At 35.4% G+C, this 17,372-nt stretch overlaps 1 protein-coding gene across 1 annotated transcript; it reads right to left on the reverse strand.

Moving 5' to 3' along the window:
* Positions 1–11,277: 11,277 nt before the first annotated feature.
* On the reverse strand, positions 11,278–12,702 carry LOC125778954 (uncharacterized). Its single transcript, XM_049458859.1, has 2 exons — positions 12,564–12,702; positions 11,278–12,499 (listed from the first exon to the last, which is right to left on the reverse strand). Exons 1-2 carry the CDS (start codon positions 12,599–12,601, stop codon positions 11,890–11,892), a joined length of 648 nt encoding a protein of 215 aa, XP_049314816.1. The 5' UTR covers positions 12,602–12,702; the 3' UTR covers positions 11,278–11,889.
* Between the last annotated feature and the right edge of the window lie 4,670 nt (positions 12,703–17,372).

The following is a 17,372-nucleotide window of genomic DNA, read 5'->3' on the forward strand; positions in this document are numbered from 1 at the left end:
ACTTAACTGCTACCATTGATATTATTTACTCGTATGTTCTTTGCAAGACTAGTGTGTGTAATATTTTCAACAACATTAAGTTTAACCAACGGCGCGCACAGAATCCAATTTATTTACATGCATGAGTATGTAAACAGCACATACATACAGTGTGATGATTTGTGGCTTAAAACAGCAGTTTACATATTCGCTTGCATGAGTTATGAATTTATTTCTGAACCTGGTTCTTTGGTACGCGGGGGTTACATTTTGACCAACAATTTACCGCATGAGTATCAGCCAGTTCTTTGCTGTGTGCGACAACAGGCGAAAACACACAATCTCAATCTATTGAAAAATTCGGTACAATAGCAGGCATATTCAAATGGGAGCTGGATTGTATCGTTTGGCTATGTCGCTTGGTTCACATATTAAATCTACGCAGTTTTGCACATTTTTCCCGCTTCTAATGCAACACAAATAAGCAAATAGGCTAGACTCAGGTACATAAGCACAACAAAGTGGACAAAATTGAAAAAAGAAGAATGAGGACAAAAACGAAGAGGGATTACAAAAAATAAGGCGGGCGGGGAGTTCACTAATCCACACACGACAAACAACGTCGCCGTATGTTGCAAATGTGGCATGTTGCATGCATGCTAATGTTAAGTACTTCAAACTTCGCTGGCTAACAGAGCACGTAAGAGTGTGTGTTTCCATGTGCTCGTGTGTGTATGGTAAATGATGGCCGCATAACGAATATGTGGCGCTTACTGCAACCAGCCATTAACCGTTGCTTTAAACTCATAAGTTTACCGTATACATACATATATGTATATTTATAAGCTTATGTCTACATGTACCTATCTGTGCTTTTTTACATGTGTGATAATGGTGGCAGCAAGTGTGAACATAAATCGTTTTGACACGAACTCTTTCTCGCAGCTCATATATGCAATGTGTGTTCATATTCCTAAGTGGTTTTAAAACGCTGGCTATGATTAACACGCTATGAGTAATGTTTTGGTGCTTCATATTAGTTGGCGAAAAAGCATATTTAACAATGTGTAACCATAAATTTTACAGAAATATGACATTATTGATGAGATTGTTATAGTGAAACATATTTTGTAAATAAAATAATACGCGCTATGCTACAAATTAAAGTTTTGTATATAAAAACAAGAAAAAACGTTAACTTCGGTTGCACCGAAGCTAAATACCCTTCACAGTTGAATTTCTGTTAGTAACTATGTGTTCAGTTTGTATGGAAGCTACATATGTATATGTTATAGTAATTCGTTCTGAATAAGTTTTTTAGAGATTACATTGTTGCTTTAGAAAATAATCTATACCAAATTTTGTGAATATATCTTGTCAAATGTGAAAGTTTTCCATACAAGCATTTGATTCCGATTGTTCAGTTTGTATGGCAGCTATATGCTATAGATAACCGATCTGAACAATTTCTTCGGAGATTACATTGTTATCTTAGAAAATAATCTATACCAAATTTCGTGAAGATACCACGTTAAATGCGAAAGTTTTCCATTCAAGCCCTTGGTTCCGATCGTTCAGTTTGTATGGCAGCTATATGATATAGTGAGCCGATCTGAATAATTTCTTCTGATATTACATTATTTCCATGAGCAACAACTCATACCAAATTTCGGGAAGATATATCGTCAAATGTGAAAGTTTTGCATACAAGCCCTTGACTCCGATCGCTCAGTTTGTATGGTAGCTATATGCTATAGTTAACCGATCTGAACAATTTTCTCGGAGATTAAAATTTAATCTTCACCAAGATACATTGTCAAATGTGAAAGTTTTCCATATAAGAACTTGATTCCGATCGTTCAGTTTATATGGCAGCTATATGTTATAGTGGTCCGATATCGGCCGTTCCGACAAATGAGCAACTTCTTGAAGAGAAAATGACGTTTGCAAAATTTCAAAAGGATATCTTAAAAACTGAGGGACTAGTTCGTATATATACAGACAGACGGACAGACGGACGGACGGACAGACAGACGGACATGGCTAAATCGACTCAGCTCAACATACTGATCATTTATATATATACTTTATAGGGTCTCCGACGCTTCCTTCTGGGTGTTACAAACATCGTGACAAAGTTAATATACCCTGTTCAGGGTATAAAAACAAAAATTTTTCAAATATTTCAACGTTTTGTATAAAACTTAAATCAGGGACGGTAACAGATATTAGGAACTGAACCAAAAAATGCTTCATAATTATTTTTTAATTTATATTTTTTTCCTCACAAATTAATCGTTTAATTTTGATTTTTATTATTTTTCGAGTAGTAAAGAAAAGTTATGAAATAATTCTTTCTTTTTGTAGGCGAAAAATTGAAAAGTAAATATATATCCTTTGTCGTTAAGTATACGCAGCGTCTTCTTTTCAATAATTTAAGTAGCCGTGCCCATTTTCACAGTTCTTGCGGAAAAAAATGTTTTCAGTTCAAGTTTTAGATATGCTTTTAGTTAGTTTTCAAAAATTTATATAATTAATTTATGTTTTTCCGGATCCTTGCAATTACAGTTCCTTGTTTATGCGAGGCGGAGTTGGCTGACAATTTGGTTGGAGTATTGAAGTTGTAGTTGTTGCTTAGTATTGAGCACTTCAGAGTCAAAATAAATCTTTTTAAGTTCAGAAATTATAGGCGGAATTGCGAAATCGCTAATTTCAGGACCGAACTTTTACTCGATTATTAAACTAATCAAAACTAAAAGTCAATTTTTGAAAAAATTGTTAACTAAAGTTAAAGACATGCGCTGTTAATAATCAAATGTTTGTATATTTGTTCATATGGAAAATTAGAAGTTGTAAGCATACGAGTATAAAGGACATATAGAGAGAAAAATTTAAGCCCACTATGCTTTTGAAAATTATAAATAAGCATTTGTAGACCTGAATTTCATAATTCAATACTTAAACTATTGATCCCTAGCGCACCAGCAATAATTTTACCTTTACATTTTTCCGACTACATCAACGCTGAAGCAAAAACAGTTACTTAAATAATTTGTGTGATAATTTGCCGTAAGTAATTTTATTGACTGCAATGCCAGTGTTTTTCTTTGAAAGTCAATAATTTCCGTGTAATAACCATCAATTGAACTTTCGTTAGAGCCCGCTTTCGGTGAGCATATCAAATTCGCAGAAAGCTAAATTTATCTGCCAAATTGTTAATGGAATTGCCAAGGCATTGCATTAGCTACACGCTTACAACAACAAGAAATATGCGCTATGTATACACACCCACAACTGCCCATCCAAGCACCCGCGCGACCGCTGAGGCGAATGCCATAAAAGGATATTTACGTTGTTGTCGTTGCACTTTGTGGCTCACTTTAGCCATTTGCCACAGTTGATAGTCGCAGATAAATTGTTGCTCGATCGCTATATTAGCTACTGTATATTTTTAAAACGTCACACATAAATTCATATATACTATAGACAAGCGATTGCGCGTGGCTCGTCGTTGGCGTAGCCGAGTTTCGTAGCCACAAAGTGTTTTTCTGCCAATAAATTAATGTGACAAAAATATTTTCGAACGGGTTTCATTGATAGTCTTGTAGCGCTTGCAGTTAACCTTTTCGCCTTCAGCGGTATTGATGGATATTTACGTGTATATGTATTTGCGTCGGTGGACTTAATCGCTCTCATTTGTTACAAACCGATTACATTGTGAGCAATTAGATTTTAAGTGCACCCGCAAGTGTAGCAGCGAATACTGGTGGGAGATGACATCACTGGGGATTGGTGAGTAAATAAAGTTAATATTCGTGTTGAAATAATCGTAGGAAAGAAAATAATACTTTTTTTATTGAAACTATTTTCATAAAATAAGATAGTGTTTACTTGTTTAGTATTGTATTAGGTCTACAACTTCCGTCGTTTTTTTGTAAATTTAAGGGTTTATTGTATAAAAACGGTTACAAAAATGTTATTCAAAATATTGGCCGTCGCTAGCTACTACTTTTGACCATCTTTCTGGCAGCATGCGTATTCCGTGACGAAAGAACTCCTCATCTTTCGAGTCGATCCAAGTATCAATCCAATTTTTGACTTCTTCATAAGAACTGAAGTGCTCGTTAGCTAGACCGTGTGCCATCGATCGGAACAAGTGGTAGTCAGATGGAGCAACGTCTGGAGAATACGGCGGGTGGGGTAAGATCTCCCATTTTAGCGTCTCCAAATATTTTTTTGACCACCTTTGCGACTTGAGGCCGAGCATTGTCAGGCTGGAGAATGACTTTATCGCGTCTTTCCTCGTACTGTGGCCGTTTTTCTTTTAGTGCCCGGCTCAAACGCATCAATTGCGTTCGGTATCGATATCCTGTGATGGTTTCACTTGGCTTTAGCAGCTCATAATATATCACCCCCAGGTGGTCCCACCAAATGCAGAGCCTGACCTTGGCGTCGTGTGTGCGGTTTTGCCGTCGACGTGGAGGCATGTCTACACTTCCCAAATGACTTTCTTCACTTAGGATTATCGTAGTGGACTCACTTTTCGTCGCCAGTTACAATGCGATGTAAAAATCCCTTTCGGTTGTGCCTTTGATGCAGCTGTTCACATGCAAAGAAGCTCCGTCCGACATCTCTTGGTTTCAAGTCGTAAGGAACCCAGTTTCCTTGTTTCTGAATCATACCCTTGGCTTTGAAGCGTTTTGATACGGCTTGCTGCGTCACTTGCAACGATACGGCCAATTCCTCTTGGGTTTGAAATGCATCTTGCTCGAGTAATGCTTCCAATTCAGCATCTTCGAAAATCGTCTCTCTTCCACCACTATGGCGGTTTTCGACTTCATAATCACCATACTTTAAACGTTGAAACCACTCGCGACATGTTCTTTCACTTAGGATAGCCTCACCGTACGTATTCGAAGGCATTCGATGAGCCTCAGCCGCACTTTTCTTGGAATTAAAAAATTTCCCGCAAATGTCGAGAATTCGGCTCAAAAAGTGACATTTTCAGTTGAGAATAAATTTTGGATGCAAACAGATCTCTACAAATATTTTGTTGCGTTAATGTTGACACAAATGTCCAAGTTCGATGTAAAACGATTTAATCGACCAGTGCTTGTCCCTAGAGACATCTTTTGGTAAACGGTGGAAGCTAAGTTGTAGACCTAATATGTACCTGACTAAGATTGAAAATCATACATAACAGTTTTTAGGTTTACAGTTGCAACTACAAACGACCCACACATACCAAGAAGAAATGACTGAAATTATGACATAAAGAAAATCACTTCCATGCATAATGTTATTGTCTCGTTTAATATTTTTAACCTTTACCTTAACAACAATGCAAGCATAACCTCAAATTAGTGTTCTTAGTACCAAACAATGATATAGATTTGGAAAGAGTTGTGTCACAACATCAGTAATTACTTCAAGAATTACGGATATGTATTTATGAACATGTGGTAATTGCATTACAGACAAAAGCAGTTTTAAATGTGGTTTCATTAGGGTGACGCCATTCATTACAAAATTGTAAAACAAAAACATAATCGTTCTTAAAAGACATATCCAACTTATCAGAGTTTTATATAATTGTTCTAAAGTATTAGGTCAAATTCACACCGTGCCGTCAATTCGTGTTTATTAGTCTTGTTAAAACTTTCATCAGTGTAAACCGAAATTTCGAAATTTTCAGAACGAAAGCGAGTAAACCATTGTGTTGCCACACGAACTGATACAGCATCGTCTAGGTAAATTTCACAAATTTCATTGGTGGCTTGCGTGGCATTCCTCCCTTTATTATTTTCACTATTTTTTGAACAGCCGTTACCTTTTTATCACCTTTTTAACATTTTTTTTGGTTAAATGAAGCTTAAAATCTCACTTATCCATCACTATATCATATGATAAAATGTGATCCGCACCACTGGATATGACTGCAACGACATCTATTGACAAAATACGAAAATATTTTTTAAACTACCAAGTAGATGTAGATGTATCTCTTTTTTCAATAAATGAACCACCTTAATTCACGTAAGTGTTTATTTTCTTTTTCGAAACTTTCGCATTGGTGCATCTTCACTGTGACGTCGCACAAGTTGACTGCAACACGCGTTGCATGTTTTACGAACATTTATATTTTTCTCACTCAACCTAAATTATGGAAAACATTAAAAATTATGTGATTTAAGATGTTGCTGCAGACAATGGGCGTGGCGTGAGAAAGAAGCGGCCGAAGATAGCATAGTAACATCGCTCGAGTGTGAATATAGTTGTGAGAAGTGTAGGAAAATTTAGGTGTATGAGGTCAGAAAGATTTTGTTGCAATATAAAATATTCTCTGTGGTAGGTCCGTAGGTAAAAATAAGTACGTGTAAAGATAAAAATAAATGTACACAGAGTGCCGGTATAAGTACTATACAATCTCAGAACTATTTATTTCACTGATAACTAAATTATTTAAGAATACTTTTTGTCTTAGTTCTACAACTGTAAGTCAATTAGTGGGCACAGTTCAAGTGGCGCCTTATGTATACTTTATATGGATTACACTTGCCAACTTTTCAGCACAGATGGCTTTATCTAGCCGGGGCCAGCTCTAACACCTTTGATTATTGACAATTTTATTTCATAAAGAGAAAGACCAGTCTATGATTTTTACACAATTGAACGGTAAGATTAAATATAAAATTATAAAATTTCGATGTGGCCAACTCTGTATGTTTTTATATATGTATATTCTAAAAATATTGCAAAAATTTTAAAATCTGCAAAAAGCCACAGATAAAGCTATTATAAGGTGACGTAAATTTAATCAAAAATAATGAGGATTCCAAAACAATTTTCTTCAATTGCAACTTTTCACATTTTGGACAATTGCAGCGTTTTTCTCTCAAAACATTTTTTTCTTCTTGAAAATATAGAATAACTAATGCTGTCAGATCCCGCTATAAAATTGCAAATAAAATTAATATTAATAAATTAGGCAGGCATAAATAAATACAACTGGTAATTAAATATTATCACATAAACAACTGTTGAAAATCAGCAAAGCCAAATCAGGTTGAGTTAGTAAACACAACCATTATACTTATATTTTTTTCATATAAGCACATATGTACATATTTATGTGCGTAATATTTTTCTAGGCTCGGACTCAGTAACAAATCACAATAATTTACAGCTTCAACATTTTATGACCGATGATTTAGTTTTCAACAAACCATCGGCTGCAACGTAAGCAACTTGCGAAATACTTAAGCCACAAACTCGATTCCATATGATTAATTTATTAAAATGTGCAAACGAGTGCGTTTACGTTGCACTGTGCACAAATATTATGAGAAAACAACAAAAGCAAGTGTCAGTAAATTTCATACGTAATTCAAACCGGTTTCGTTAGCCCCTCTGATGGGACAACTTGAGCCCCGGCACCGTCAACGATGTAGTAGCATTCTGCATTGACTGGCGTCACTTAGTCTCCGCTGCCATCATAATCTCGTCGGCGTGTCGGCGTTTTGCAAAAAGTCCCACAAATGCAATAAGCAGCAGTGCTACGACCCAACCGTATCTATGTACTTTTGTTTCTGTATGCGTGTTTGTGTCCCTTTTAATCGCATCAGACGGATTGGAATCATTTAAGTATAACTAAAAATGTAGTTTGAAATAAAGACGGATTAATTACTTGTCATAAAGTAGCAGATGCTCAGCGGTCCGTTCATAGTATGTAAACAAACGTATGTATCTGTAATTATATCACATAATTAGTTGAGTTTTATAATGACTTTAAAATAGCCTTCCTCTTAACTTTAATTTCCATTAAAGAGATATTATTATTTTCACAAACAAAGAAATGTAAATAAGGCTGCAAGTATATATATTTGAAAATCGGAGTGGTTTGTTTCATTTTTGTAACAGCTAAAATAATTTTCATATACCCTCTCTAGCAATATCTAATTAATTTCATAAACACATATCCAGTCAGCAGTTTGTAGCTTGTGTTGGTATATTAAGCCGTAGCGACGTCGGTGTACATTGTCATGTAGAAAGAGAGCCTGTTTACGATGAACAGGACCGTTTATTTTGCCATTCGCCGTCAAAATGTCCCCAATTTTCGATAAAGATGTAGATAGATAAACATACTTCTTTAATCATATACTACGGTGCCAAAAAAATAAGGTGGCATTGTATTTATTTTGAAAATTCTTTATTTATTCTTCCAAATCAATTTCATCCATTTCAAAGTAATCTCCTCCCGATGCAATGCACTTATGCCAACGGATTTTTTAATCTTCCAAACACTGGTTGTAGTCACTTTCCGGAATGGCCTTCAGTTCCGTCTTCGCTACGGCTTGAATCTCCTCTATCGTATAAAAACGGTGTCCCCGGAGCGGTCTTTTGAGCTTGGTGAACAGCCAGAAGTCGCACGGCGCCAGATCAGGTGAATACGGTGGTTGCGGAACGATATGGGTTGAGTTTTTGGCGAAATAATCACGAATTACGAGGGCAGTATGGGATGGTGCATTATCGTGGTGTAAAAACCAAGAATTGTCTTTCCACAATTCCGGCCTTTTTAGGCAGATAGCGTTGCGCAAACGACGTATAACGTTCAAATAATATTCCTTGCTGACTGTTTGACCGGTTGGAAGGAATTCATAATGCACAATAGCACGATAATCGAAGAAAACAGTCAACATGACCTTGATTTTTGAGCGACTTTGGCGCGATTTTTTTGGCCTCGGCTCTCTTTTGGCACGATATTCGCTCGATTGATCGGTTGTTTCGGGGTCGTAAGTATAGATCCAAGTCTCATAGTCAGTTATAATGCGTTTCATGACACCCTGGTAGTCGGAAAGCATCGTTTCACACACTTCAACGCGACGCCTTTTTTCCAAAAAATTCAATATTTTCGGTACCAGTCGAGATTTGACGCGCTTGAGGCCCAAAACATCCTTCAAAATGGTATTGGCTGAGCCTTTCGATATGCCAACTTCATCAGCAAAGTCTCTAATTGTTAATCGACGGTTTTTCATCACCAAATCTTTGATTTGTTGAACGTGAGCTTCGTCGGTTGAGGTTGATGGTCGCCCTGGACGCTCTTCGCCTTCGACACGTTCACGGTCGGTTTGAAACACACTATACCACTTGTAAACATTTTTTTTAGACATAGCCTCATCACCAAAGGCTTTCTGCACCATCCTCAACGTATCCGCACCAGAAAATTGATTCCGTAAACAGAATTGAATGCAAATTCTTTGCTCAACAAATTTCGACATCGCAAAAAACGAAAAACTCACTTTTAGCAGCTCAAAAAACGACACATATCCCAAACACTAATGAATATTTTGACATGAAATTTGACCTAAATGTGACTGACAGTACTACCAACCTAAAAAAAAATAATTCTCCAAATCCTTCGACGCGCGCAGTTTAAATTCAAATGTCACCTTACCTTTTTGGACACAGTAGTATTGAAGTCATCAGAGGTTACCGCTGACTATTTTTTCTTATCTAATACGAGAACTCAGCCGAAGACATTGTGTAATGGTAGTTAATTTCCAGATCAAGATAAATGAAATGAAAATAATTTTGAGCACAAACATCACGAAAATTATGTATTGTATGATATTATCATATTTTTCACAGTTAAAGAAAAAATCAGTTTTGTTTTTACTTAGATTCTGTTTCTAGACAGATCTTTAAAGTTTTTCGCCCAGTTTGATGCAGATGCTGCATTTAAAACATAATATTGAAGTTTGCAACCAAGGAACGTTGCACGCTAATACTTCTTGATCTACTACCGTGCATGCATAAGAAAATTCTAAATAAAATTAAATGTTATCCGAAAACAATGGTTTTGGCTGAAATCATGAGTTATAGAAGGTTGTGCGGAGCGTGCTTCCTCTTACGAAAAAGTGTTTGCGCCCCTAATGTCAAAATCAGATGCTTCTAGTTTTTCTCAAGAATTGTCTGTTTCTGTGTTTTGTGTTATTTATTGTGATACACTTAAAATACTGAAGTTCAAAATGCCGATACATAAAAATATCGATAAAATTTAAATATGCAGCTAAATCAAAATAACGAAGTACAAAAAAAGAATTCTACTGGCTAAGGGTTATGATCCTGAGCGTGCTCGTGGCCGGAGTGCAAAGGCCGCAGGGCCTCGAACGAACAACGTCAACATTTCTTAATTTGTCGGTATTTTGATTTGTCTGTATTTTGACTGTCGGGATTCTAAATTTCGATTTTTGACATTACGTTATACACCCTTATTTAATATCTATTCGCATTGAGTTATGACTCAAAAAAACGCTTTTTCATTGGTAGAAATTAAAAAAAAATTTTTTTGAATTATACACACACAACAAGGTTATTTATAATAAACAAATTTGATATAATAGGGGCTCACTTCCTAAACGTCTGGTTACAATGTTTTTATGCCGTATGTATACACACTCAATACTTTGCAACATTGCTTGGCCTAAACTTTGTATAAATAAACTTTGCAACACTGTTGCGTTTAGGCACATCTCTAATGCGCAACAATGGCCAAAGAAAATATTTTAATAGAAGAAATTTTGAATTTAATTGATGGTCAAACAAGAAATTCATTGTTAATATCGAAAATAATTTTACGAAAGCGTAAAAGACTGGCTGCATTATTTGCGCAGAAAAAAGTGCCAAGAACCATATCAAAAAATAAAAAATATTTGGAAACCATAAATGGGATGCCAAATGACGTGTTTTATAGTCATTTCCGAATGCAAATCTCAACTTTCGAGGTAAGAAATTTTATTTCGCTCTTAGAGTTATATTATTATTACTATATTTTCCAGAAATTATACTGTATGCTCGAACCTTTATGGAGTAAGCTATCTACTGGACGTCCCCGAAGTTCGTTGAAAAAATGTCTTTATTTGACAATATGGAAACTTTCCAATCAGTGCAGCTTTCGGGAAGTTAGTGATCGGTTCAATATTGGAATGGGAGCTTGTTACAGAGGCTTTATTCAATGCATACAAATTAAATCTGCGCAGAAGCAGATTATTGCATTTCCAACGACTGAGCTTACCCAAAAGAGGGTTATGGAAGCTTTTGAGTCTTACCGATCACATCCATTCCCTTATGTTTTGGGATGTATTGATGGGACTCATATAAAATTTTGCAGCCGACCAAGGATGGCATTAGTTACTACAATCGGAAGGGAACACATTCTGTTATAGTACAAGTAAAAATTTAAATCTGAAATTAATATTTCTCAAATAACGCATGTAATTATTTCAGGCTGTTGCTGATAGCAATATGCGAGCAATTGTAAATGGTCTCATTTCATTTCCTCCAGAATGTTATTTGCTTGGTGATGCAGCGTATCCTTTAGAAACGTATTTAATGGTACCTTACAAAGACAATGGGTTCCTATCTGAAGCCCAAACAACATACAATAACATTTTAAGTTCGACCAGAGTGTGTGTGGAACAAGCATTTGGTGTGCTAAAAAAGAAGTTCAGAATATTAAATTTTTTAGAAGTTCACGATATTAAATTGGCAAAGAATATTATTATGTCTTGTTTCGTACTTCATAACTATATATTGGAACACGAAGGAAATCCTGACGGGGTGATTATTGAAAACGTGCCTAACACCGAGATCAACACGCTTCCAGCTGATGGAAACCAACGAAGCGAAGCAAGAGCAAAAAGAGAAAGGCTGACTAATTTGTTGTCAGCTTAGCTAAATAAATTATTTTTATTAAATAAACAATTTTTATTAAACAAATAATTTTTTATTAAATAAATCATTTTCATTCAATTACGTTTATGTATTAAATTATTTTAATTCATTAAATGAACGCAGTTATTTTATTTGGTTATAATATGTATATATGAACTCTAAAAAATTGAGATCGGTTTAAGGTAAAAATGTTATGTACGGGTATTTACTTATTAAGTGATAGAAGAGCTTCGTGAGCTTTTTAATTTCATCGAGTTTTTGTTTTTCTATTTCAATTTTTTCTTTCTCGCATTTTAGCAGGTCATCCAATAACTCCTTCTCAAATGTAGATTCGTTTTGCAAAAAGTCTAAAACATTTCGAGAGCGTTTTCTTGGCGGAGCGGCACCAATGTTCTCACTGAACGAGGAATCTGCTGACTCTGCATTTTCGTTCGTTAATGAATTAAATATTGAACTCATCGAAGAGTCGAGGTTACTTTCCGGCACAGTTATATCGCTCCGAGACCCATACACTTTGTCTAGTTCGTCGAAATATTCCCACGCCGTCGCAGCTTCGCCTGAGGTGTTGTTCCTCTTTTTGATGCGCTTGTAGGTCACCATGAGGTTGAGGAATTTCCGTGAAATGTCATCACGCGAGAAGGAAAATTCTAAGTCGGTGTCCTTAATTTTCTGCAACACCGCCTGCCACAAGACCACACGCGTTTTTCTTTTTGATTGGAAATCTGGCTCCATATCCAACCTTATTGCGAGTAAAAGGCTTTTGCGCTCGTGCGTCCACTTTTTATTGCTATAAAAATGAGATTTCAACTTCTAATATTGTAAAAAAGTAAAAAGTTTAAAAATTTGCTCACCTCTCTCCTTCGGTCGCCATTTTATTGAATAAATGCATCAACAATGTTAGTGATGCGCCGATTGCTTTTTTCTGCGCATTTATCGGGCAGGGTTGCCATTAGGAATACGATACATTGTCAAAGTTTGTGCAACTGCGTTTGGGAATGTGCTACATTGTTCGAATACAAAGCAAAATACGTTTAGGAAGTCAGCCAGGTCAAAAAAGTCTTGCGGTATTTTTATTAAATTTTTTTATTATTTTTTTTTTTTACTGAAATTGAAATGAATTTTTGATGACTCATGCCCAGCTCTTGACCGATGCTACGGCTGCTACTATGCCGGTCTCTTTCGACCAATTCAGCGATTTTATCGCAATTTTCGACGGAGCGTGGCGCATTTTCGACCACCTCTACACCAGAACGAAAACGTTGAAACCATCGTTGTGCGGTGGAAATGGAAACTGTATCGGGTCCGTAAACTGCACAAATTTTTTTGGCTGCTTGAGATGCATTTTTGCCTTTATCGTAGTAGTACTGTAAAATATGCCGTATTTTCTCTTTATTTTGCTCCATGTTTGCGACGCTATAACTCACGAACGACTTAAAAGAAACGACAATCAATCAAACACGTGTTAGCGCGTGAGCTTTCCAAAAAGGTATAGCATGACCCGATGCGACGAATAAAACTAGAACTACGCGCTTTCAGCGCCAACTAGCGAAAATACCGCAAGACTTTTTTGACAACCTAATATTATTTCATCATAGCAAATGCATTCATACATATGTATGTACATTTGAATGAAAATTTATCCATTTAAAAATAAATACATACTTCTTACTACAGATTCACACAATTTTGTTAACTCGATCTATTTTTATTTTTGCTTTTTACTCCTTGTTATTTAGTCATTTCTTAAAGTCGTATCTTTAATAAATTATAAATAAAATCAGCAACCATTTTAATTTATATATCGAGTATATATTTATGAGCACTTGCATTTTAAAAGTTTATTTGTTAGTCAAATATTAGTACAAGAATTTTTGTTTTTTCTATTAAATACAATATTGTTGATACTATGAAATAAACAGGGATTCTACACATGACAGCATCTGTGTTACTTACAACCGTTGCTTCACTATCTAAGTTATATTGTAAAGCTATGAATTCTGACGGATTCATTTGTTTTCCAGTACATAATTTCAGTAGGTCATCTACCATTTGCAAATTTTCATATATACAAATCATTAAATTTTTAGGAATTGTAAATCGTTCTGTTATTTCATTTTTAGTTGTACAGTTTATTTCGTCTATTGTGATAAAGATAGCTTTATCGCACAGGATCAGCGGGCTGAAATAATGCGCAATTAAATAATCGTTGTTACTGCGACCGATTAGTTGAAATATCGCGTATAATGCTCCTATTTCCATTATTTCATCTTGATACTTAGCGTATATTTCTTCAGGATAGGTGCCAATGCAAACACGTTTCAATTCCAATGTTCCCAGTACTTCGCAGTGAGGTGATATGAATATTAGCCCGCCAACACTTATTTTAGCTATTGCACTAAGTTGAACAATTACAAATAACAATTTTAACCAATCCATAAGTATACATGTACGCTGACATGTTATAAATATTTATTTAATTTTTTTAATTTGAAATCCCAAAAAGCGAAAGTGTCTTGTGTAGGAAAAATACAATTCGTCTTTAAAGTATTTAAAAAAAAATCAATTTTTCTAATACATATATAAAATTTCTATGTCAAAATGCTAATTCCCGTACTACTCCGAAGCGGCTTTACCGATTTTTACCAAATTTTATATCCGTATTCAGTAGGTCTGAAAATCGGCTACTATCTATTTTCCATATGCCTAAGCGATAATCAACCCTTAAAATTTTTATACTCTCGCAACAAAGTTGCTAAAGAGAGTATTATAGTTTTGTTCACATAACGGTTGTTTGTAAGTCCTAAAACTAAAAGAGTCAGATATAGGGTTATATATACCAAAGTGATCAGGGTGACGAGTAGAGTTGTCTGTCCGTCCGAGCAAACTGTAACTTGAGTAAAAATTGAGATATCATTATGAAACTTGGTACACGTATTTCTTGGCTCCATAAGAAGGTTAAGTTCGAAGATGGGCAAAATCGGCCCACTTCCACGCCCACAAAATGGCGGAAACCGAAAACTTATAAAGTATCATAACTAAGCCATAAATAAAGATATTAAAATGAAATTTGGCACAAAGGATCGCATTAGGGAGGGGCATATTTGGACGTAATGTTTTTGGAAAAGTGGGCGTGGCCCCGCCCCCTACTAAGTTTTTTGTACATATCTCGAAAACTACTATAGCTATGTCAACCAAATCTATAGAGTCGTTTCCTTTAGGCATTTCCATATACAGTTCAGAAATGGAAGAAATCGGATAATAACCACGCCCACCTCCCATACAAAGGTTATGTTGAAAATCACTAAAAGTGCGTTAACCGACTAATAAAAAACGTCAGAAACACTAAATTTTTCGGAAGAAATAGCAGAAGGAAGCTGCACTCACGCTTTTAATAAAAATTGAAAATGGGCGTGGCGTCGCCCACTTATGGACCAAAAACCATATCTCAGGAACTACTAAAACCGATTTCAGTGAAACTCGGTTTATAATATTTTTTTAACACCCTGATGACATGTACGAAATATGGGCGAAATCGGTTCACAACCACGCCTTCTTCCAATATAACGTTATTTTGAAATCCATCTGATGCCTTCTCTGTATAATACATACATTAGGAACCAATGATGATAGCGGAATAAAACTTTACACAAATACGGTATTTGAGCTGAGGTATCCCTTGTGGAAAAATTGTCGTGATTGGACTATAACTTTTCAAGGTCCCTGATATTGAACACGAAGAACTCAGTGCCTAACCTAACCTAATTTTTCACCGAAAATATCGGTAAATCTCTCAGAATTTAATTCTAATTAATTTTACAACAAAATAAAAAAAAATGTGTAAATAACGGATAATGAAATCTCGATTATCACTTTATCATGCGAGAGTATAAAATGTTCGGTGACACCCGAACTTAGCCCTTCCTTACTTGTTACCCTATGAAAATGCACTGTGTTGAATTTAAAGGTAGAACAACGAACATTACTAGTCAGTTAATTCTAGAGATAATTGCGCCATAAAAATGGATTGATAGCCTTGTTTGACGTCCTAATGACTGACGCTTCTTAAAGTAAGCCGTTACTTCACCGGTTAACGATGGCAAATTTAATGTGTGACTTTTCATGTTCATAATTGTAGGTATTTAGATGTATAAATAAAAAATTAAATACCGGAAACCACTCATAAATTATAAAAAAAATTTCATAGAAATTATTCAATTAAATCTACGAGATTGCAGGAATTTTTAGAAAATTTTTCTAAAGGAATTTATAATTTGCAGAAAGAATGCATGATGAGCTGTCCCTGAAAGGCATCTTTGACCATATCTTCAACTGCGGTGATAAATTTCATAAATATATTTATAAACTTGATATCTCGATGAAAACTTCACAATGTATAAAGTGACTCAAACAACAGTCAGATCGACATAACTGAAACGAATCCGGAGTTATATCCGATCAAATTCGTTGGAATTAGGGACAGCAAAAATTGCATAATTTTGAGCGTTTATAGTATAGTCTGCACAGGAAATGTTCAACTTTCGCAACGCAAGGTCAGCTATTTCGGTTATATTTTCCTTAATAGACTTCAAGCAGTATAAGATCTTTTATTAAATTTATATAAATATAACATTACCCAGCTTAACGTAAGCTGAAGCACAAAATTTAAGTTTATGCTTTAGTTTTATTTATAACATTTACCCTTGGAGTGAAGAAGTACAGGAAAAGAGCCGAGTCTATTCTCTATTAATATCTAAATAATTCGGTTTTGTTTTGACAAATAAATTGGCATACATGTACATATGGACCATAATAACAACTAAAATATTCACAATCACTTATTAACAATCTCACCACTGTAGGCGGCTGAAAAGTAGCTTCGAATGGCAAATCGTTTACTTGATAAAGCATACAAACTAATTCTGTAAAATATAAGAACTCGCCGAAGATCAAAGTGGATCTCGGCGCATTGCTGATGACGCAAACGCTTCTCTCGCCGACCAGCTTTTGCTATCGTCGTCACACGAATCACAGCAGATGCGCATAGCTCTTGAGCAAGATTTCGGTTCAAATCAATTGAGGGTTGTTGTTGTAAAGACCATGGCAGAACGCCTGCTGGCTGATGCATCTTGAAAGAGTCAAAGCTGGAAGGCCTTTTTCTGTGTATGTGAATTAAAGATGTACAACTTTGTTGTCATTTTGAGTATTGCGACAGAGTGACAAATTTCGGACAATACTCGTGTGCCCATTGTGTCTTTGTTTCTGTGTGAGTGAATCTCTATATGTGTGTGCACGATAGGCTCAAGTGATATTTTCAGGCTATTGTAGTGCAACTTGAGTGTGGAAATTTCACAATAACCTGTTCTTATTAACCTTCTTTGATTAATTGTGTATTTCATAAAATGCGTACTGGGTTGAATGACAATAGACCAAATTGTCCCGCTATCCTCAAATTCACACATCTCTGAGCTGAACTAAACCATCACCTTATATAGTTACTAAAAGTGTTGTTATCAAACAGTTATACAAAAAAAAAATACGAATAAAAGTATCACGAAATATTTCCTACTGACTTTGACTCTGCGAGTGCGTCCTCTAAAGCTTTATTTCAACAAATAAGTCTTCTGCAACGAACCCCTAATAAACAGCCTTTTCCTTTTTCC

This window comes from Bactrocera dorsalis, chromosome 5 (assembly GCF_023373825.1).
Source record: "Bactrocera dorsalis isolate Fly_Bdor chromosome 5, ASM2337382v1, whole genome shotgun sequence".
Lineage (NCBI taxonomy): Eukaryota > Metazoa > Arthropoda > Insecta > Diptera > Tephritidae > Bactrocera > Bactrocera dorsalis.